At 36.7% G+C, this 21,775-nt stretch overlaps 3 protein-coding genes across 7 annotated transcripts; all 3 read left to right on the top strand.

Moving 5' to 3' along the window:
- Window positions 1-3,802: 3,802 nt before the first annotated feature.
- On the top strand, window positions 3,803-11,438 carry LOC147534012 (autophagy-related protein 18h-like). Of its 4 annotated transcripts, none has more exons than XM_086645287.1 (10): window positions 3,820-4,310; window positions 5,336-5,800; window positions 6,382-6,828; window positions 6,957-7,202; window positions 7,357-8,184; window positions 8,267-8,430; window positions 9,314-9,429; window positions 9,544-9,801; window positions 9,880-10,017; window positions 11,003-11,438. In XM_086645287.1, exons 1-10 carry the CDS (start codon window positions 4,131-4,133, stop codon window positions 11,005-11,007), a joined length of 2,847 nt encoding a protein of 948 aa, XP_086501413.1. In that variant the 5' UTR covers window positions 3,820-4,130; the 3' UTR covers window positions 11,008-11,438. The 4 variants fall into 4 exon arrangements, with proteins under 4 accessions (XP_086501412.1, XP_086501413.1, XP_086501414.1 ...); XM_086645289.1 differs by having other exon boundaries at window positions 3,845-4,310; window positions 5,336-6,091; XM_086645286.1 differs by having other exon boundaries at window positions 3,803-4,310; window positions 9,544-10,017.
- Window positions 11,439-12,262: 824 nt separating this feature from the next.
- Window positions 12,263-14,178, top strand: LOC147534013 (F-box protein At5g07610-like). 2 transcript variants are annotated; one of them, XM_086645291.1, is made up of 2 exons: window positions 12,263-13,645; window positions 13,788-14,178. In XM_086645291.1, the coding sequence occupies exon 1, from the start codon at window positions 12,404-12,406 to the stop codon at window positions 13,628-13,630; it is 1,227 nt and encodes a 408-aa protein (XP_086501417.1). In that variant the 5' UTR covers window positions 12,263-12,403; the 3' UTR covers window positions 13,631-13,645; window positions 13,788-14,178. The 2 variants fall into 2 exon arrangements, with proteins under 2 accessions (XP_086501417.1, XP_086501416.1); XM_086645290.1 differs by having other exon boundaries at window positions 12,263-13,587; window positions 13,697-13,892.
- A 1,863-nt stretch (window positions 14,179-16,041) lies between these two features.
- Window positions 16,042-17,930, top strand: LOC147534014 (F-box protein At5g07610-like). Its single transcript, XM_086649350.1, has one exon. The coding sequence runs from the start codon at window positions 16,207-16,209 to the stop codon at window positions 17,482-17,484; it is 1,278 nt and encodes a 425-aa protein (XP_086505476.1). The 5' UTR covers window positions 16,042-16,206; the 3' UTR covers window positions 17,485-17,930.
- Window positions 17,931-21,775: the final 3,845 nt, after the last annotated feature.

Raw genomic sequence — 21,775 nt, forward strand, 5'->3', positions numbered from 1 at the left:
AGGTTAGAGCATAACTAAAATCTAACAAAAGGATCCAGCTAAGGAAAAAACACTTATACCAAATGTATGTACAATTAGTAATAATATAAGGTGATTATAATTTACATGTGAGTGTCCAATTGGAGATAAAAAAAAACAACCATACCTCATTGTCTATTCTTTCCCAGACCATAGACCAGAAGAAACTAATACACATCAGTTGTACTAAGAGTTATACCATAAAACTGACCTGGATTTAGGATAATGATTTTCTAATTTTCAAAGTTTGAGTCAAGGAATCATGCTGACCATTAAGTTTAGCAGTAACCTAATGGTTGATTTGAGTTCATAGGGAACATTAGAAAATCATAATCCAAATACATCACTTGTACGTCAATTTGACCCATATATTTATGAAAATAAGATGCTTGCTATGCATTGTTTCCTCATCTCTCCAAAATAATACCAATGTATTGTGTGGCTACACTTGAGAATTGTTGCATCTTTCATCCAATCAAAGTTGAGAATTGTTGTATCTTTCGACGAACGAAAGAGATACTGCACCGTAAAAGAGAAAAATGTACTAACGAAAAAGAAATAATTATAATTTAAACCCAATTGTAGTAGTCAAATGGATACCCTCAAGACATATTGGATAAGCTTAACCACGCTCAAGTTGAAAACTATAGAGAAAATAAGAAAAATTCACTCAGTAACAACATTGAAAAAAAAACAACATTGAAAAGGATAAATAAATACACAATTTCATGAAGCTGCATATAAACCATAGTATTATTTATTATATTAGGCTAGGGAGTAACCGAATAGAAGTGAAACAACATGTCGAGTACCCAAGTTAGGATAGTTTATTGTTTCCCACTTTATGCTGAGAGATCTATAAATCAATAAAGTCATAATGGTCTCACTCCGTCACTCTAAATTATTTTATCGGTACAATTGCTATTTAGTGAGGAAGAAAAGGATTCGTAGCTGGCATAGATTAAAGAATATTTTGTTCAAAGGAATACACAATTCCTATGTGGCTGACTACTTCCGATGTTTTCAACAAAAAAAGCTACTTCCGATGTGTAGCTAACTAAGAATCAAACATCATAAATTTAACAATGGGTGATCCTCTTGACTTTAGTCAGACATCATTGAAATATATAATTTCTCAGAAGTTGGAAACGAAAAAAAAGACTTCCCAACATATGGATCAAAGTAATTACCCAAGACCCAAAAAAATTAATTTTTCTTCTTCAGGAAATTTTGTATTTCACTATATAATTTATCAAGAATATAATTCCCGATAGAAACTATATATTGTATCCTGTAAAAAAAATATGAAAATTACATACCCGAATCCCAAACATGAATTTTGATGTTGTTGTGAGGAACAGTTTCCCCATTGGACCAAAAACAAAAACAAAGAAACATAAGAACTCACTTGGAATTGTAAAACATTCTTCACCCATCTTAAATTGGATCTAATCAAAATTGATAAGAACCTCCATAAATATCTTAATCACTTAATTTCAAACTCTAATCTCTAAACCAAAACCAAACAACAATTTCCCAGGAATTACATTTAGAAATGAACAATTTCAACCATAACCTATTAGAACACTTGATAAATTTTGTTTGAAGAAGTTTGATGGGAGAGTAAGAGGATGAGGCCTATGAAGATTGATGAAGGGGAGAGCAACTGAACGTGAAGGTGGGAGGAGAATGGTTTTGCGTGTAAATGAAATACAATTATTAATTAGGAACATGAATGGGGAACTTGACCGACCATTATTGAGGTAAATAAATTGAATGCATCTGTTAAAATAAAGGGAGGCTAATGAAGGGGTTTATTGATGCATAACCCAAATCCGTTAGATTTCGTTCGAGTTGGCAATTCAAAGGGTTAGATTTGTCTCAACCAGAACCAACATGTACAATAGATGTTTATGTAGTAATCCTAGTCATCTTCTAGGAGCATTTTAATTTTAGAGAAGATATTGAATTCAAGGGGAAGTTTGAATGTCAAATACAATGTGTCATCTTCCAATTCCCGTTGGCAATTTTTTTATCTTTTCTGTCAGGTTGTCCTAGTCACAACCAATGTGTTTTGTTGTATAGATACCAGCACTCTAGATTGAGCTCATTAATAATATCAAAATCATCAGCCACCCCCCAATTTGCCGTGTTTCTCTTCCCCACGATTTCTATCCTCCATCCCACTACTCAACCTATTTCTCTCTCTAGATCCCTTTCTCTCTCATAAGTATCAATACTCTTCTAAATTACTATGAAAATGAACTATCATCTACCCTTGTCACCTAATATTTGATCTAATCCAAAACACACCCCCCAAGTTATCAATCTCACACCATCTTCTCCCTTCTCAGTGTATACTACAATTGCTTGACCTCAATTTTGGGAAACATATTCAAAAGTTCAAACCCAAAAACTGCAAACATTTTATAAAATTCAAATTAAGGTTCCCATATTTAACTTCTAGAACACCTTTGATCAGACTCAATATCAAGTCTAGTTTAATTGAAAAAGTGGCATGACATTTATGGAGTAAGGTTCACCATAAATAGAGGAGAATGCTGAATGCTAGAGCCTATATTTCAAGATAGTTTATATTTCAAGATAGTATAATGTTGACTACCACATTTATAATGTCCAAATTGTTTGGTTATCTTCTTTTTTTTTTTTTTTTTGTTGAAAGGTTTGGGGATCTTTGTTGAAAATTGGAAGATTCAAAACTCAATCAAAGTGACCTTCACATGGTTGGCTATTCTTATAGAGGTGGACATTGATAAGAAATCGATGATACATTACTCGTATCACTCTCGAGCTCAGCCTTGTATATGTTGGTATATGTAGTATTCTTGTAGTTAGAGCATGTGAAATAAAAAGACGACCTATGACACCTACATACGAAGGGATTTGGAACTCGTCGAATCTAATAGGACCAAAATTTCATGATCTATGTGTGCTCTTATGTTTGTGCCTCTATCAAACTCCATTTAACTAGATAAAAAAAGTTCAACAAAAAAAAAATGTAACTACATTAAAAAGATTAAAAAAAAAAAAAAAGAATCCAGCTAGATATTGTGGTTAAGATGCACACACAATGGCAACATATCAAAATAAATCAGCTAGTTAGGTCCAATTGAATAGAATTATTGATCTCATGTATCTTTCTTCCTCTCTTGCCTTACTTATGTAATTAGTTCCTTGAGCATCTGGTTAAGATATGCCAATATGCCATTCTCATCCTTTCTTTCCTTTTCATTTTCTTATATACTTTCCTAGTTATTTTTCTGCCCAATATATACAACTTATTGTTAAACTCAAAATATATATCACAAGCTTTTCTACTCCTTAGGTGTGTTAAAGATGATTTAATCGCCAGAGTTGATATATGACCAAATAATTTCCAAGTGCTCTTGAGTTGTAATAAGTTGGTTCCACTTCCCTTGAGAAGGTCACGTGATCAATACTTAGAAAACGTAAACGTGTGGTTCGTCGTGTATTATTGAATAATTTACAGGTATAAATAAAGTCTCGTAAGTAGTTATCATGATCCTTCGTAAAAAAAAAAGTAGTTATCATGATATTTAAGACTTAGCTTTTATGGTTTGTTTGTCAATTTATAGTACTAGTTATCATAATCGTTTATGTGATACTCTGTTGTCTTTGATGTACATAAAGCAAGTTATATATATATGGTGTAAGAGAAGTGTAAGAAAAATTAGTTTTGTCTAGAAATACAATTTGGGTGGAGAAATCCAGTCTTATTTCGAAAAATAAATATATTATGGTTATTATTTTAAATATTTTAAGTTACAGCTTACAGAAAATAAGTGGGAGAGAGAAGTCTTTAAAAAATCAAAGGGGACCGACCAAACTCTCTCTCTCTCTCTTCTCTTCTTCTTCTTCTTCAATTTCTCTCTCTCTCTACAACTCCCCAAGTCAAACCAGAAAAAACCCATATCAGACATCAAAATCTTTCTTCTGTTTGTTAGATTCCGATCCAGATATCGGATGGTCTTAAAGATTGTAGGTAATCGGGAATGGTCGGCAGGGGCGGTGGTGGTGGTGGTGGTGGAGGAAGGTGGTGAGTGGTGGTGGTGGGTCGGTGAAGTTAAAAGATGAAGAAAGGTAAAGGAAGTGGTAGAAGTAATGGATTATTACCTAATTCACTTAGAATCATTTCATCTTGTCTTAAAACAGTATCTGCTAATGCCAACTCCGTTGCTTCTACTGTTCGTTCTGCTGGTGCTTCCGTTGCTTCTTCCATTTCTGTTGCTCCTGATGATGAAAAAGACCAGGTTTTTCCCCTTTTCTCTCTCTAAAACAAATACCCACTTCATTTTTTCTTTTCTAGTAGTTGCTGTTTTCCCAAGTTTCCCTCTTTCTTATTGTTTGATCCATGAATCGTAATTGAAATTTTTATTCTTTGTGGTGATAAGATTAGTACTTTTTGATTCATGCAAGACTGAAAAAAATTGAAATTTCCCATGTTATTTTGGTAATCGAAATAAAAGAAACTACTTTATTGACAGTTTTTGATGTTTTTGATTTGATCTTACCTTATACTTATTCCTTAAGTAAGTAATGCTAATTATTAGATGCTTGAACTCAATTGAAGAGATGATTCATTAATTAACTACTTTCCCTATTTATCTAACTTATTGAATTGCTAAACTTCAATGTTAGGTTGAAGCTATTTTCCTAGCTTTTCCAATTTGACCAAATTTATTAGCCCCATCTTAGCAAACATTTGAATAATCAATATTATATATTGGAGTCTATGTTTGGAACTTATCCGATTTTGGAATTAAGTATTCAACTCCAGCATCAAATCCCTGTTGTGTTTTATTACTTGAAGTTAGATCATCCTCTCATCATTTACATTCCGATATTTTGTACCCATTTCTATTAACTACTATATAAGAATCGTTGTTGTGTAGTGTGTATATTAAACATCACTTTATTTCGCCTACTAATACTTAAATAAGATCCGTCAGCTCTGCTCGCTGATAAATTTCTAAGGCCCTTTCTTTGTTTTGTTCTCGTTTATTGAAAAGGTTGACATTAGGGGAGTTAGAAGAACTTCTAATATTGATCTTAGTTATGCAATGGCAATCTTCCTATCTCTTTTCTGTTTTAGCTATTTGATAGAAATGAAAGTTTGAACCTTGTAGGCAATGAAAGTATGTTTTCTTGTTGCAGTGTACATAAAGTGTTGCTCAAGTACATTCATATCACCTAAGTAGTTGGTGCATATACTGACTGCAATTGCTTCGTCTTTTTTTCTTTCCGGTACACATTCTAATTGATTCATGTTATATAGGTACTATGGGCAGGTTTTGATAAGCTTGAGCTTGGTCCCTCTTCAGTCAAACAAGTTCTTTTACTTGGTTACTCCAACGGCTTTCAAGTCCTTGATGTTGAGGATGCGTCTAACGTTACTGAGTTGGTTTCAAAGCGTGATGGGCCTGTTACATTTCTACAGATGCAGCCTATTCCGTTAGAGACAGAGGGTCCAGAAGGGTTTTCTGCATCACAGCCTTTACTATTGGTCGTTGCAGGGGAAGAAACTGACAGCTCTCTCTTGGTTCAAGGTATCGACCATTCGAGCGGCCTGGGCAGAGATGGTAATGTTGAGTCTCAAACGGGAAACTCCATCTCCTCCCCAACAACTGTTCGGTTTTACTCTATGAGGTCCCACACATATGTTCATGTCCTTAGATTCCGGTCTGCCGTATATATGGTGAGATGCGGCCCTCGAATAGTAGCAGTTGGACTTGCAGCACAAGTAAGCGCTACTTTATGTATCATTATTGTCCTAGTGTAAATATGAACTGGGTTTGCCCTCTTTGAGCTAGTGGGTACTGTAACTGGCTTGTAAATAATTATTTTCCCCTACGAGTTTTGTGTTTAGCTTTCATCATGTGTATGTTTGTGAGATACAAATACTTAAAAACGCCTATCTAACATGGGTACTCTTTTTAGTAATGTTTGATGTAGGATACTCAGACACTTGTGTGAGACATGCGGATAGTCGTTTTTAATGTTATCTTCCCATGATGGACTCCCAGATATTCAGGTCACATCAAAGAGCATTCAGCAAGATTTTTTGTTTACGTCTTGTTTGAACTTGTAGACAATCGTGTTACTGTTTTAGGACTACAAAACAATATTCTAGGTTACTTAGTAAGCACATTGTTGATTCCTTCAACTGCACACAGGGTAGTGATTTACAACCCCATGCTGGGGTAGAACTGGCATTATATTCCATATATGGAATTCATATACTATAATTAGATTTCTGTCCGACATGCGTAAAGTTTCTCAAGATTCCAGCAACTCTGACTACAAGATATTTTTGTGTTGCAGATCTACTGCTTCGATGCTGTCACTCTTGAAAACAAATTCAGTGTTTTGACCTACCCAGTGCCTCAGGTAGGACAAGGAACCACTGGGGTTAATATTGGCTACGGGGCAATGGCTGTTGGTCCGAGGTGGTTGGCATATGCTTCGAACAATCCTCTGTCATCAAACATGGGCCGTCTTAGTCCGCAGAATCTCACCCCTTCTCCAGGTGTCAGTCCTTCGACTTCACCTGGCAATGGGACCTTGGTTGCTCGTTATGCCATGGAGTCCAGTAAACAGTTGGCTGCTGGAATTATTGGTCTAGGAGATATTGGATACAAAACTTTATCTAAATATTATCAAGAGCTCTTGCCTGATGGTTCAAACTCTCCAGTGTCCTCAAACTCTAGTTTTAAAGCTGGTAGGCTTAGGTCAGCTACACATTCTACCGAAACAGATAGTGCGGGGACGGTTAGTACTCTATGCTGTCCATCTTACTTTCTTGTCTATTTGACATTTTCTAAATGGTAATATTGGAAGTGGGATACATTTTGCTATCTTTTGAGGATGTGTTTTCTGTTTGAATTGATTGAATACAGGTTGTTGTTAAGGACTTCGTCTCTAGAGCCGTTGTATCACAATTTAGAGCTCATACAAGTCCAATTTCTGCATTATGTTTTGATCCTAGTGGGACCCTTCTGGTTACTGCCTCTGTATATGGGAACAATATAAATATCTTCCGCATTATGCCTTCCTGTGTACAAGGCGAATCAGGTACTCCAATCTATGACTGGAGTACTTCTCATGTGCATCTTTACAAATTATATCGTGGAATAACAACAGCTGTAAGTACTGAAGGGTTTAATTTTCATTTTCTTTTCCATTTTCCCTATTTCGGAGACCTCTGTTTTTTCTCCCCCGTCTCTCTCTCTCCTCTCTCTCTCTCCCCCCTCTCGCTGTCTTCTCTCTCTTATTTGTCTGCCCGTCTGAGTGTGACAGGTCATTCAGGATATCTGTTTTAGTCATTATAGCCAGTGGATATCTATTGTTTCGTCCAGAGGGACCTGCCATATATATGTTCTATCCCCATTTGGTGGTGAAGCTGGTCTCCAAACAAGAAGTTCAGTTAGTGATGGACCCATTCTCATACCTACTCTAACTTCACCTTGGTGGTCTTCTTCATCTTGCACAATGAATCAGCTGTCATTTCCTCCGCCTGCACCTCTTACATTATCTGTAGTTAGCAGGATAAAGAATAGCGGCTCTGGGTGGTTGAACACAGTGAGCAACGTAGCTGCTTCTGCGACAGGAAAGAACACTCCACCTCCAACTGGTGCTGTTGCTGTTGCTTTCCACAATTCTTTATCCCATAAGCTTCAGTCTTTTCCCTTGAAGGGCAATGCGTTAGAGCAACTATTAGTTTATACCCCGTCTGGTCATTTAGTTCAGCATGAGCTTTTGCCATCTCTTGGGGTAGAGTCAAGTGATAGCGACTCAGGAACTGGTTCAGGCCCACTGCTACAAATCCAAGATGAGGATTTAAGAGTAAAAGTTCAACCTGCTCAATGGTGGTTCGTCTGCCGAAGATCGAATTGGCCAGAGAGAGAGGAAGCCATCGCTGGTGTGACTTTTGACAGACAAGAATTTGCAGCCTCAATCGTGAATAAATCTGACTCTCTAGGTATCAATAAAAACCATTCTGCGGAATTAAGTGACAACACAGGGGGTAAATTTTTCGCCAAACCCGATATAAGATCACACTCGTATATTTCCAAAGCGGAGCTTCAGATAAACTTTAGAGCAACACCCATCTGGCAAAAGTCGGAGGTACTTTTGTTAATTGTATTGGAAATCAAGCTTATTACTTACTTTTTGAGTTCTGATTATGATTCTTTACCAATTCCTACAGATTTTTTTCCAAACTATGGTTCCTTTGAAGGGGGAGAGAAAAGATTATACTGGTGGAGAGGTTGAAGTAGAGAAGATCCTGGTTCATGATGTAGAAATCAAGCGAAAGGATTTACTGCCTGTCGTTGACCATTTCCATAATATCAAATCAGATTGGATTCACAGGTATTGTTTTCAGCACAGGTTATTTCAGTTCCTATTCTTCTGTCCGAAGTATCACATTTTAGTTTCAGTATAAATTTCGGTTTGCTTGGAACTTAGATATTTCGGTTAGTATGGAAATATTAAAAGGATTCATGGAAAATTGTGTGAATGAGGAATATGTTGGGTAAGTGATCGCAGCGTTAATGGAACTTTTGTTAGAAAGCTTAAATGCTTAAGAAACAGTATGTTATCCAGTTCTCTAGTGAATATCGTAGTGTGTAGAAATACAAGATAAATGCATTTACCTTGTATACGAATTTATGAGGTTGTTATGGAAAGATTTGAGGTATATTACTCTATTACTGATGAAATTGATAGTGACTGCTTACTCGGTTTATCCCATAAATAGTAATTCAGAATCCCGGGTCTAGTACTCAATACGGTATAGTATGTTATTTCCATTTTTTAGATTGGAATATGTCACACAAAACTTTAACATATTTTTTGAAAGTTGGTCGAAATCACTTCTCATGTCTATTTAGACTGTGTACCGACATTTCTTGCTAGTTGTTAGTGTAACTAAAATATCTTTTTGTTTGGCCAAAATATGTCGAAATTTAGTACCATGCTTTTGTCCTTGGTTCTACCAGTCTCATGGCTGTGAATTGTTGGATTCTGTGTGATGAACTTGTTTAAAGGACTTTTACATGTTTCTAGCTGATAAAAAAGGTTAGACACGTGGTAGCTCTCATTTGATAGATGTGCTATGGTACTGATACTTGCCTGTAATCAGAACATAACCCTGTAAATTAGAAAACGTTATTTAATTTTCATTTGGGGATTAAACACTTGACTAAGAATTTGTAGTAATATGTACTTGGATATTTGCTTTGTGATCATGCAGGGGTATGAACGGGTTATCATCTTATGAGCCTAATCTGATTCACAAGTTTACAGAAGATTCTGTTACTAACAACTCTACTCCTACATCTGCGGGATCAGTTGGAAGCTCAGATGCAGGTAAAAGAACCTACTGATCAGTAGTCTTAAAAGATAACTATTCAATTTTTCGCAAGTTTGAGTTATGTATTTTGAAGCATCAAGTCGGCCTTAATTTTCTTAAATCTTCCACAGGTTCGGTCATAGCAGCTGGAAGCCCATCTGATTTGGATCAAATGAAACCAGCTAAGGTCATGCTTCCATCTCATGTGCTTAGACAGAACTCTGAAAAAAGTGAGCATCTTTTGGAACACCCCAACGGGATCGAGTCTCTGGTTGGCGATCACGTTCAAGAACCTATTTCAGGAAAAAATCCTCCTAGTAAACGTGAGGTCAACAAAGTTTATAATGCTGGTTCTGGTCATTCTGGTCCGAGTCTGGACATTCTTGCTGGTGAGCCCCCTTCTTTTGAATTGTATGACCCACTTGATTTTGGGGAGCAATTACAAGAGGGGTACTCTGAAGTGACAGATGTTGGGGACTGCTGCAAACTGGGTGAAGTTGCTCCTGATGCTGACATTAGCAATAACCAGTGCGAGAGGAGAAGACCCGATGAAGATGAAGAGAGTGATGACATTCTTGGAGGCGTATTTGCCTTTTCGGAAGAAGGTACGAATTTCAGAACTGATATCTGTAACCAAATTCAGTTTCTCTCTAGAGTTTTTTTCAGTTTCTCTCTAGAGTTTTTTTCAATTCGGCACTTCCTAGAATGCACCGTTCTTCCAGAAGTAAAAGACTTCGAATACCAGCTGACGTGGGCAAATGCAAGAGCTTGAATAATAAACGAAAATTACGTAGAACGATAAGAACAATAAAGCCGATAAAAGAAATAAAATTGCAACCAAAATTTGTTTATATTGCAATTACTGCCGTAAAACAAACTAGAGACCCATATATATAGGGCTCCGCCTCTACTAGTTGTAGCGCAAGTAGTAAGCATGGTAATGGGACTGTATTTATCTTTCACAATGACTTGTTGGAGAGGAAGGTGCACACTTAGATGAATTTTATCTATAGGAACCTCTCGGTTAACTAAATAGCTGTCAAGTATTATAAAGCTGCATATAAGTAATTACACTCGGCTTACACTTCTGCTCTCAACAGTTTTAGCAGGCATCACCTTTGTTCTTCCAGCCGACAATTGAAGATTGCAGCTCCCACCTCTTGTACTGCATTATACAGATCATCCCGTAGGGTGTCTTTCATGTCTTTACTGTAATGCCCTCTAGTGGCTGTATTTGCTACCTTTCTTGTAACCTACAACCCAATCAATTACAATCTTTTACATGGTATTCTCATACTTAGAAACTCATCAACCAATACCAACTTTTTTTTTGAAGAAACTATCAATACCAACTACGAAACATCTTTGGTTGCTAAATATCTAACATCACTGTAGTTTTAAAATATTAACTCCTTGTTAGAGGGTTTGCTGCCTCCTTTGAAGATGTGTGGGCTACTTCGCGATGGCCTCCAGCCCTCCACACACACATACACATTGTGGTACACAAACACACGGCACCTGCACATACTTTCTCCCTCTCGTTTGTCGTGTAAGTGACTTACTATGGAATGTGGTTTTTCTTTTGTGCAGGTTGATGATTGATCACTACCATCCAGTTACTTAACTCAAAACAAAAAAACAGTTTGTTGTCATCATCCATCACCAGTCTCGACGAATCTCACGAAAATAATGGGAAGTTACCGTCTGCAAAATGAAGAAAGAAATGTTCGAGGCATCACACAATGCGGGGTTAACAAATTGTGCCAGAAGCGATGTTGCATAAAGCCGCTCCCTCATCTATGTTTCTCATGTACATGTTGTAGATGCAAGTTTTTTATGGTTTCAAAAGGTGGTAAGGTTTATGATTTAGGTCAGAAGTTTGAACTGCTTGATCTATTCTAGTCTGATTGTGCAGAAGAAGATTTTCTTTGTAAACTCTGAACAAGTTCTTCCTTTTCCATGCTGTTTTAACAAACATTTATTATTCAAAAAAGAACAACAAAAAATAAAGAATGAAAACTGAACTGATTATATGCTTCCAAATGTTTATTCTTTTGCTTTATAATAATGTTATGTTTACACTTGAAACGATTATTTTTGTTCTTGTATATTTGCTCTTGATGACGTATATCGTAATAAAAGTGGCGTGATGTCTTTCCTTGCGTGCACGGTTCGCATACATTTTCCACCTCTATTTGATTTTAGAGTTTTGTATGACTTCTGTTTAATTGGTTTATCCCTATGACAAAGTAAAGATGATGACAAAGCCTAGTATTTCCATCTTGATTTAAAATCACTTAGATATTTGTGTAATAAGTCTAATGGTTTGTTAGTTCTGTACTTATTTAAAATGTTTTATGTTTGCTAATTTAAATATGTATACTTGCATTTGTGTTCCTTATCTATATCATTTTTAAATATGTATTCTTAATCTACATTGAAGGTCTGGGTTTTCCAGATCTGGCCGGCCCAGGGCTCCCCTTCGCCGACAAGAGAATAGAGAGAGACAATGAGAAGAGAGAGCCGGCCGAAAAGTTGGTCGGCCGACGACTTTCGCCGGCGAAGAAGAAGAAGATGAGGCGACATGAGGGATGAAGTGGAGGAGATGGGTGATGAAATGGAAGAAAGAGAGAGAGAGAGATGAGGTGACTTTTATGTGTTTAATGTTTTATTTTTTAGAAATAACTCCATTTCGGTACCCCAATGGTAATCTCGGAAAAATTGAATTTTTTTTACTATTTGGACCAAATCAAACTACCTGACACTTAGTCAAAACAGTGAGTTGGTCACAAATTAGGGGCCAAAACGTAATTAACCCTTAAATTTCCCTTGCAAATAGTGTCTGTAAAACTTTACCTTCTTCACAAACCCTTTAAACCCTCAATTTTGCTGTCCATTCTCTCTCTCTCTCTATCATCAGGGTTTTACAGAAGATATTGGTCTAGAAAGAGGTACGCCATTTACCCTTTTCTTTAATCTTTCATTAAGATTATGGAGTTGTCTGGTAAGATTTCATCACCATCATCATCATCATCATCAATAGTAGCAAGTGATGTTGATCTTCTAACTCAGATACTAGTTCGTCTACCAGGGAAACCCCTCCTTGTATTTAAATCTGTTTCAAAAGATTGGTACTCACTTATATCCAATCCAACTTTCATTCTCAACCATTTCATCTTTAGAAAAACCCTTCCAACCCCTGGTATTTTCTTGCAAAAACCTACTACCCGGCGAATCCATTTTCTTTGCCCGGAAGATGTCTCTTCCGGCAGTAGCTGCCTGACTGACTATACCCCCTTTGAGACTTTACCTTTTGGAAACAAGGGTATGTATACAACAAACTCAATGATCATACAATCTTGTAATGGTCTTCTTCTTTGTTTTAGTTTCCCAGGTCTCCACTTTACATGGGATAAGGATCTAAAGTATTACATCTTCAATCCCACCACCAAACATTACAAAACCCTTCCTTCTCCTTCATCTACACTTGAGAAAGGTTATCAAGGTTCAACTTGTATGGCTAGCTTAGTTTTTAATCCACTTATATCACCACATTATCAAGTTGTCTTTATTGCTAGAATAAAATCCAGTGAATATTTATATATCGAGATTTATGACTCTAAAACTTCATCTTGGAGGATTTCCGGTACTCCTTTCGTTTTTAAGACTGATTTGTTTCTTAGACCTGGTGTACTCTGGAATGGTTCTTTGCATTGGTTTAATAGTTTGGAAGTTGAATCTTGTTCTGTTTATTTTGATTTAAGTCAAGAAGTAGTAAGGCAAATGCCATTGCCACCTATTCTTGATGAGGAATATAAAGGGCGTATCGGATACTTTGGTGAAAACAAGGGGCATTTGTATCTTATTAGAATATGCGATGAACGTAATACCCGTCTTGATGTCTTTGAAATGGACGCTTGTTACCAAGGATGGAATTTAAAGTGTCGCATAAATCTCGAAGAATTGGCTACTTCTTTTCCGAAAATAGTGAAGTATGATCGTGGAGTCAATGTTTTTCTTTTTGAAGAGAATGAAAAAGAAAATTCTCAACGAATTGTGTTCCGTGTTGGACATAAAAAAGCTTTCTGTTGTGATATAAAGAAAATGATATTTAAGAGACTTGCTAATATAGAATCAGCAACAACAATGATGGACGACTCATTTCCTTATCACTGGTCTACTGCTCATCACTATATTGAGTCACTCTTCTCAATTTAATATCTACTGTTCTAGGTATTGTTCTTAGACTTCACTCAGTATATTAATTAGCTATTATCTTTTCAGTTCATGTTCTTTTTTGTCGTTCGGCTATATGGGGAGGTTGACTTGCATAGATCAAAACTCATGCTCTTTACTCGTGTTATGATTGATTTAGAAGCTTGGCATTGGAAAAAGTTGCTATTTGGATTTCTTCAATTGCAGAAACTGTTGAAAAAGGATTTGGTCGACTCTGATATGTGACATCTTTTATGCAAAGAAACTTCACTCAAATCATATTGACTCTCGAGTTACTTATGTCTAAGATGGACGGTTTGTCTGATGAGGTATCTTAACCTGTGACGTAAACTAGTTGTCTTGTTTATTTTGAAATATCAGTAGTTGATTTGTGATTTAGAGATTTCTTGTGTCCAAGTATCCAACAATTTACTAGTTCTTCAAATCTAAGTTTCCTTGTTATTTCCACTTGCTTTTCTGTTCTTGTAATGTCTTGTAGAAGTATCTAACTACTAAAGAAACCTATAATTTATCTTACTCCATGTTTGCTTTAGCTTTTCTTTGTATTCATTTTCGGTTATGTAGAAAGTACTACTATCTTTTGTTTAATTGCTTTTAATCCATCATTTTAGTCTGATCCGACTCCATTGGGCCTGAATTACTTCATCCCCCTCAGCATGCTCTGTTTGATGATGAATTTTTGTATTATCAACTTAGTTTTCAGGTTTTAGCTTCCCTCTCATAAACCCTCTCTGAGAAGAACCAATAGAAGTAGGTTATTTCCTGATATTTCTTCCCTAGACCAGATCACAATTGGAGGCCGTATATACCAGAATTCGCCATCCAACCTAAACCCATACTTTTTCTTCTCTATCTGATCTCTAACTTTCATCTTGATGTGCTATCTCAACAAGTCTATTGAGTCTCTAGCTGATCTAAAGGCAATCAGTTATGGTCGACTTTGGATTCCGAGAGGCACGTTGTTAGTCATGAAGCAAGTGGACTTCCCCATTACTTCCGAGGTCTCGGATCTTTACCAATAATAGGGTACATGCTACCTTTGACTGCCCAAGCTGAGGAAAACTATGTTAACACCCCTGCTCCCATTTCCCAAAATCAGCATTCAGAGCATACTACAACAGCAAAGCTTTCTTTAACAATTGCCCATCTTTCTACATCAAATTTGCAGCAAACCCCTACTCTTCTGCTGTTTACTCCTATCCAAATTGGAGCATATCCCAGGGTTGAATTCTTCTATATCCAATAAATATTAGGACTCATCTTTAGACCACTTTCAGGTCAGAACTCAGCTTTGTGGATGCCTCATTCAACCAAACCAACTGTCTTTCCATATGTTCATGTTCTTGCACTCTATGCAGATTCACTTCTGCCAACTCAAGCCTCAAACATTGAACCAGAGGTCGATGTTGGTGATTAAGCCGGATCGATCTGATGTAGGTGAAGGTTAGGGTTTTGCGAAGAAAGGGGGTGTAAAAATTGCCTTCTGGCTTCAGGCGAGAACTCTGAATTTGGTTGGTTTACCTTTTATCTCTGAACGGCCCACGTTTGTCACCTTAACTGTTTTGAAGTGATTTGAGTTATCTCGAGGAAATGAAAATTTTTAAATGCATTTTCGTTATGTGCACTCACATAGTCACATTCGAATTATTTTTTGTTTAAGTGAAAAAAGAATGCGAGTGCGGCAGGTAAAAGTGACAACTGAAATTATATAGAGCACATATTTCACTTTTGCACCCTCCAGAAAAATAACTGAAATGTTCTTCGGTATGCTCGTTTGTCGTTCCTATATGCACTCTAAACAATACTTCCTTCCAAATTCTCTCTAGATCAGATCGAACTACTTAATGAAGGAGAAGACGGAAAGAGAATGAAAAAACTAAATAAATCAAGTAACACAGAAAAATGACAAAAAAGAGAGGAAAAAGATAAAGAACGACAAATCAAAAACAACAAAACGAAGAAGTCGAATTACAACTAAAATTCGGTGGAGAGATAGATGAGGATATTAAAGAAGGTTTTCGTTCCCTCTAACACACACTTAACAGTACACGCCCATCTTCTCGAGTCCTTATACATGAATATGTTATGTTTGTGGGATTCAACTAAAAATTATTTGGCAATGAGTGGAAATAATCTAGACATTATATTCTTAGTTACTTCACATCTGACTTTTCAAGTTAGACTATTTTTCACACCTACTTCACATCTGACGTTTTATTATTCTAATACACGTATTTCTTTTCTAGTGACGTGAAGCGTGTGCGACTTTTAAACTTATCACGTGTGAATCTAGTTCTAGTAATGTTATGTTTGTAGTTATCCAACTTAATACCAATGGAAAATGAGTGGAGATGACCTTACCTACATACTTATTCTCACATAACTTTACCGACACTAAAACTTTACCTTTACTCATAAACCTTTAGACCCTCAGGCGTCAGCTCTCTGTCTATATGATTAGGGTTTTACGGAAGATATTTGGTCTAGAAAGAGGTATGTGATTTATCCTTTCAGTTTTCCTCATTAACATCTATTTCATCTTTGAATTTAACAAGATAATGGATTTGTCTGCTAAGATTTCATCACCACCATCATCATCATCATCAATAGTAGCAAGTAATGTTGATCTCCTTACTCAAATACTAGTTCGTCTACCAGGGAAACCCCTCTTTGTATTTAAATCTGTTTCAAAAGATTGGTACTCACTTATCTCCAATCCAACTTTCATTATCAACCATTTCATCTTTAGAAAAACCCTACCCACCTCTCTTATTTTCTTGCAAATGCCTTGTTACCGTTATATCAATTTTGTGGAGGGAGGAGATGTCAATGGCAGAAACAGCTTGACTGACTTCACTCCCTTCAATGCTTTACCTTTTGGTAACAGAGATATATTTGTAAAATCAAGGATTTCAAGATCTGTTAATGGTCTTCTTCTCTGTTTGAGTTCTCCCGATCTTAGACATTGGAATGAACATATCGAGTTTTACATCTATAATCCCACCACTAAACAATACAAAATCCTTCCTCCTCTTTCATCTACACGTATAGAAACTTATTATGGTTCAATTGAAATGAGATATAAGGATACAATTTGTATGGCTAGCCTAGCTTTTGATCCACTTATATCACCACATTATCAAGTTGTCTTTATTGCAATAAGAGAAAGAGAATACTATCCACGTTCATGTTATATTGAAATTTATTCTTCCAAAACATCGTCTTGGAGGATTTGCGAAACCTCTTTCCACGGGCATGCAGACACATTTATTATAGCTGGTGTATTCTGGAACGGTAACTTGCATTGGATAAACAGTTTTCTAGATGAATCTCGTGCTCTTTATTTCGATCTAGAGCAAGAAGTAGTAAAGAAAATGCCTTTGCCTCCGATTCTTCCCGGGGAGTACAAAGGGAGGATAGGATACTTTGGGGAGTGCAAAGGTCATATGTATCTTGTTAGGGTATGCAATGAGCGTGACACGCTTCTTGATGTCTTTGAGATGGAGACTCATTACGTAGGGTGGAAGTTTAGATATCATGTAAATCTGGAATCACTGACTACTTCTTATCCGAGTATAGTGGAGGACATGACAATGTCCCTGAATGATTTCCATATCACTGTCTTTCTTGTTGAAGAGGAGAATAAAGAAGAACGATCTCCGCGAATGATTTTTCGTGTAGGACATGACAATGTATTTTGTTGTGATATAAACAAAATGAGCTTCAAGAAACTTCCTGATATAGAACCAAACCCGGAGGCGGTGAGGTACTGTGATCCGTTTCCATATCACTGGTCTCATGCTCATCAATATATTGAGTCACTAACTTCTGTTTAATTGTTAACCACTGCTTGACTACCCCTTCATGTTTATGTGTCTCTGTTGGGTTTCTTTCAAGACTTACTCTCGTATATTTAGGTATTGACCTTTTAGTTCGTACTTTTCTTGTTTTTTGTCTTTCTACTAAATGCGTATGAAAGAAATATATGCGAAGGATCACTTTGCAGGAATCATGACCCTCCATTCAGATCACATTCACTTCAGATTTTTGCAATCTCTAAGGAGGAAGCTATGCCGTAGGGGTTTTGGATCTTAATTTGTGAAGAAACTTATCTAGTTTTTTTGTTTGAACTATCTAAAGTTGATTGGTGATTAGATTATTATAGTGTTTGGTTGAGTAGTGGTTATTCCTCTTGCTCTTCTATCCTTGTAATGTCTTCAAGAAGTAATTACTACTTGAGAAACTTTTCATGCTTTAGTTATTCATCTGATATGTTTGTTCATGCTTGAGCTTTTCGTTGAATTCATTCTGTTTACATAGAAATTACCATCTAGAGGGTACTTCTCTATCATAATTATGTCATCTTCGCTAAAATTCACATAATTTAAATATATGATACTCAGTGATATTTGAACCTTTTTTCACACTAAGGGTTTTTACATAGCTCAGGACAACCCAAATAGAGACTTTTCTTAATGGCTTGATTCTACCTTTCTCTTCCTCCATCTTCACCACCACCCCAACCACCAGCACTCTGACCACCACCTCTACCAATGTAGCGCATGCTAAAGGATGTGCCTCCTTTACAGAATAGAGAAGACTAATGTCAACTATATTTTCTTTAGCAATTGCCAATCATATTACATCAAATTTGCAGTAAACGCCTACTCAGCAAAAGAAAGGAATGGGACTTCCCTCTCCCAGCAAAATTGGAGCATATCTCAGGGTTGAATTTTTCTCTATTAAATAAACGTCATAGGACTTATCTTTAGACCACTTTCAGGTCCGAACTCAGCTCTGTGAAAGCCTCATTCAACTAAGCCGATTGTCATTCGAGAGATTTGCTGTTTGAACCCCATTTCTTATAATTGCCATGCCGTTTGGACTCTTTTTTTCAGTTTTGCACTTTAGACTCCCTTTAAACGGAATCATCCAAGAATGTTCCCTCTCTAGAGTTACACTTACAAAAATTCCGATTCTATCCTTATATAGTGAACATTGCATTTTGGACTCCCTAGTTATACTTAAAATAAATTCCATGTCTAAAGATTATCATTTCCACCACTTGCTAGTTGCTGGCAGGAGGAAGATCGTTTTCACCCACAACCTCTTGATGGCGTCTTCTATATGTTTCGACCAAGTGGGATCTTATTCTAAGATTGTGGTTCACAATCAAACCATCCATTCCACCCGTGATCAATGGTCACCTCCAAGACTTCTTAATTGTCTGTTAGAAGTAGTATCCCATAATTGAACTTCAGAACTGTTCAATCCATTAGCGATTTGACCACCATGGGGTGCCCAACTAATACTGGTAACAGGACCTCAAGAGCTAGAATCTAAAGTATCCGATAAGTAAACTGTATTTTCCCAAGAGCAATTACCAAGACACTACTGCTACCCCAATCTAACAGATTCAAGTAGACCATCTAACTGTTTAGGTATCTCACTAGGCCAAGCCCAACCGAGTCCATCAAGAGGAGTCAACCGACCTCATGCATAAGCATGCAAGGCCCAACCGACCACATACATAAATCGGCTAGGGTTAGATATTAAGGAAGTTGTTATTTTATGTAACATTCATATATAATGAAGTTACCCAATTTCTCTAGATTACTGCTATACGTAACTTGTAAAACTATAAATACTCATGTAAACCTATGAATAAAACACACAGAGAATTCTTCTCATATATATCTCTTTCTCTTACACGTTTTCTCTCTATCTCTCTCTCTCTCTGTTCAGTTAATTATCATTATTCAAGAGGTGATTTACTTCTTCACACTAACATTTTTTCCTTCTCTCCTTCCTCTTTCTTTCTATCACTAGAATTCCTCTTTCTTTCTCTCACTAAAATTGTTCTTTCTTTCTCTTACTTGAATGTTGAAAATTGAATCAGAGTACCAAATTTAAGTGAAGACGTAGAATCGGGAGAAACCCATTTCCAAATCAATCTAATTTCGGATAAAACTCACGCTTATTGCAAATAATCATGATTGGGTTAGTTTTTTTTTATTGTCCAGTGATGTTTAATGCACACTCATGGGTTTAGGTGAAGATGTAGAATAGGGATGAACCCATTTTCGAGCTGGTTGAAGTTGATCATGGAGTTGGATGATAACATCATAAAGAAGAAGAGGGTAAAATAGTCCAAAATATTTGGAACGGTTATATTTAACCTTTTTTTTGTCTAAAGGGAGTCCAAACTGCAACACTGGAAAAAAGACAGTCCAAACTGCAACATTGGAAAAGGGAGTCCAAACGGCAAGTCAATTATAAGAAAGGGAGTCCAAACAGCAAATCTCTCGTCATTCCAAATGTTTATGCTCTGGCACTTTATGCAGATTCACTATTGCCAACTCCACGCCTCAAGCCCTCAACATTGAACCAGAGGTCGATGATTGTGATTAGGCTGGATTGATAATTTGATTTGATGAAGGTCAGGGTTTTGCTAAGAAATAAGAGGGGTGATTGTACTGCACGATGACGTTAGGCGAGAAACTCTGAATTTGGTTGGTGTATCTTTTATCTGAGTGACCCATGTAAAATTCTTTTTTCTCCTTAATTGTTTTTAGTGATTGAGTTTTCTAGAGAAGAAAGGGAAATTTAAATGCACTCATCAATTTTGTTATGTGCATTCACAACGGAAGTATTTTATGTTTAAGTGAAGAAACAGAGTTCAAAAAAAAAGTAAAGAAACAGTGAGTGCCGTGGGTAAAAATGACAAGTGAAATTCTATGGTCCCGCATACTTCACTTTTGGTATCCCCGGGTAGGGGTGAGATAAATGCCCGAAAACCCGATATCCGACACGTTTACCCGAGTCCGATAAGGTCCGTTGACGCCCGAGCCCGATAATGGGTAGTACCTGCCCAGGCCGTTACAATTTAGAGGGTGGGCTCGGGTAAATTGTTCCACCCGACCACCCGCCCAAGCCCGAGCCCGATGGAATGCCTGGTGGGTGCCCGTAAAATGTCTATTATAACTTCAAGTCCCTGGACTAGTTTTATCCGTTGGATGAGATCTGAAGGAGTGTCCCACATCTGTTTGATTAATTGTACCCCTAAATTTATTAATATGTTATATATAGTCTTATCTACCTTGGCCCATTTTTTCTTTTCTTGTGCTTCAACCTTCATTCCATGAGAAGAGTGAGAGAGATCCAACTTCATCTCTTATTTATGTTTCCTTCCCTTTTCTTTCTTTATCTCACTCTTTCTAGTAACTTCTCCCATTATACTTTATGGTTAGTTTGGTATTGCTTTAGAAGAATATAACTTCAGAGAAGAAGAAAGACATCACTAGATTTTTTTACTTTTTCTTTTCTCTCTTTTCTTTTCTTTTTGTATATTGTTTATGGGTTGCTCTAATGTTCTTGTTAACCCTTTTCTCTTCTATGTATATATATTTGTACAGATTTAAACAAGATTTACATAGATTGGTATATGATATTTGTATACTTACCAGAGCTATCTAGATTGGTATATATATATATATATATATATATCATGTAATAGAAATAGTCGACGTAAATCAATGTTGAGTATATATTTGTGTATCAAAATATGAATAACATACTTGCAAAATTGTTGAATGCAGTTTTTTTAGGGTTTTTATAAAATTGTTTGGATTAGAAAAGCTTATTTTGAATTGAAAATATCAATCACGAAGCCCGATGCCCGCCTTGCCCGAAGCCTGGCTAACCCGATATTTTAGTGGGCTTGGGCGGGATTTGAGCAAAGGAGATTTCAGAAAAGCCCGCCCGAGTCCGCCCGAGAACCCGAGTGGGCAGAGTAGAAATTTACCCGACCCGGCCGAGCCCGACTCAGAACTACCCGCGGGCGTCCATACCCGCCCGATTCCCACCCCTATCCCCAGGTGCATGGGCACTCTAAAGAATACTTCCTTCCAAAATCTCTCTACGATCTACTTAATCAAGAATAAGGTGGGGGAAAAATGAAATAATAATAATAATAATAATAAAGGTTATTCCATAAATGGCCTCCAATTTTGTGACCAGCTTTCTACCTAGCCCCCTACTTTATCAATAATTTTTATATGACCCCTTTTTCAGTTACCGTTAACTAGTCACATTCTCTCTCTCCTCCACATCATATCTTCTCTCTGC

This window comes from Eschscholzia californica, unplaced genomic scaffold (assembly GCF_041429995.1).
Source record: "Eschscholzia californica isolate CP2 unplaced genomic scaffold, dmEscCali1.0.p SCAF_6, whole genome shotgun sequence".
NCBI classification, from domain to species: domain Eukaryota; kingdom Viridiplantae; phylum Streptophyta; class Magnoliopsida; order Ranunculales; family Papaveraceae; genus Eschscholzia; species Eschscholzia californica.

Bases quoted from the DNA above. Each gene is read 5' to 3' on its own strand.
- LOC147534012 (XM_086645286.1), top strand. From the start codon at position 4,131: ATGAAGAAAGGTAAAGGAAGTGGTAGAAGTAATGGATTATTACCTAAT. The intron at 7,203-7,356 runs GTAAGTACTGAA...TGAGTGTGACAG, and splicing joins ATCGTGGAATAACAACAGCT to GTCATTCAGGATATCTGTTT. The intron at 9,430-9,543 runs GTAAAAGAACCT...AATCTTCCACAG, and splicing joins AGTTGGAAGCTCAGATGCAG to GTTCGGTCATAGCAGCTGGA.
- LOC147534013 (XM_086645290.1), top strand. From the start codon at position 12,404: ATGGAGTTGTCTGGTAAGATTTCATCACCATCATCATCATCATCATCA. The intron at 13,588-13,696 runs GTCTACTGCTCA...TTATCTTTTCAG, and splicing joins GACTCATTTCCTTATCACTG to TTCATGTTCTTTTTTGTCGT.
- LOC147534014 (XM_086649350.1), top strand. From the start codon at position 16,207: ATGGATTTGTCTGCTAAGATTTCATCACCACCATCATCATCATCATCA.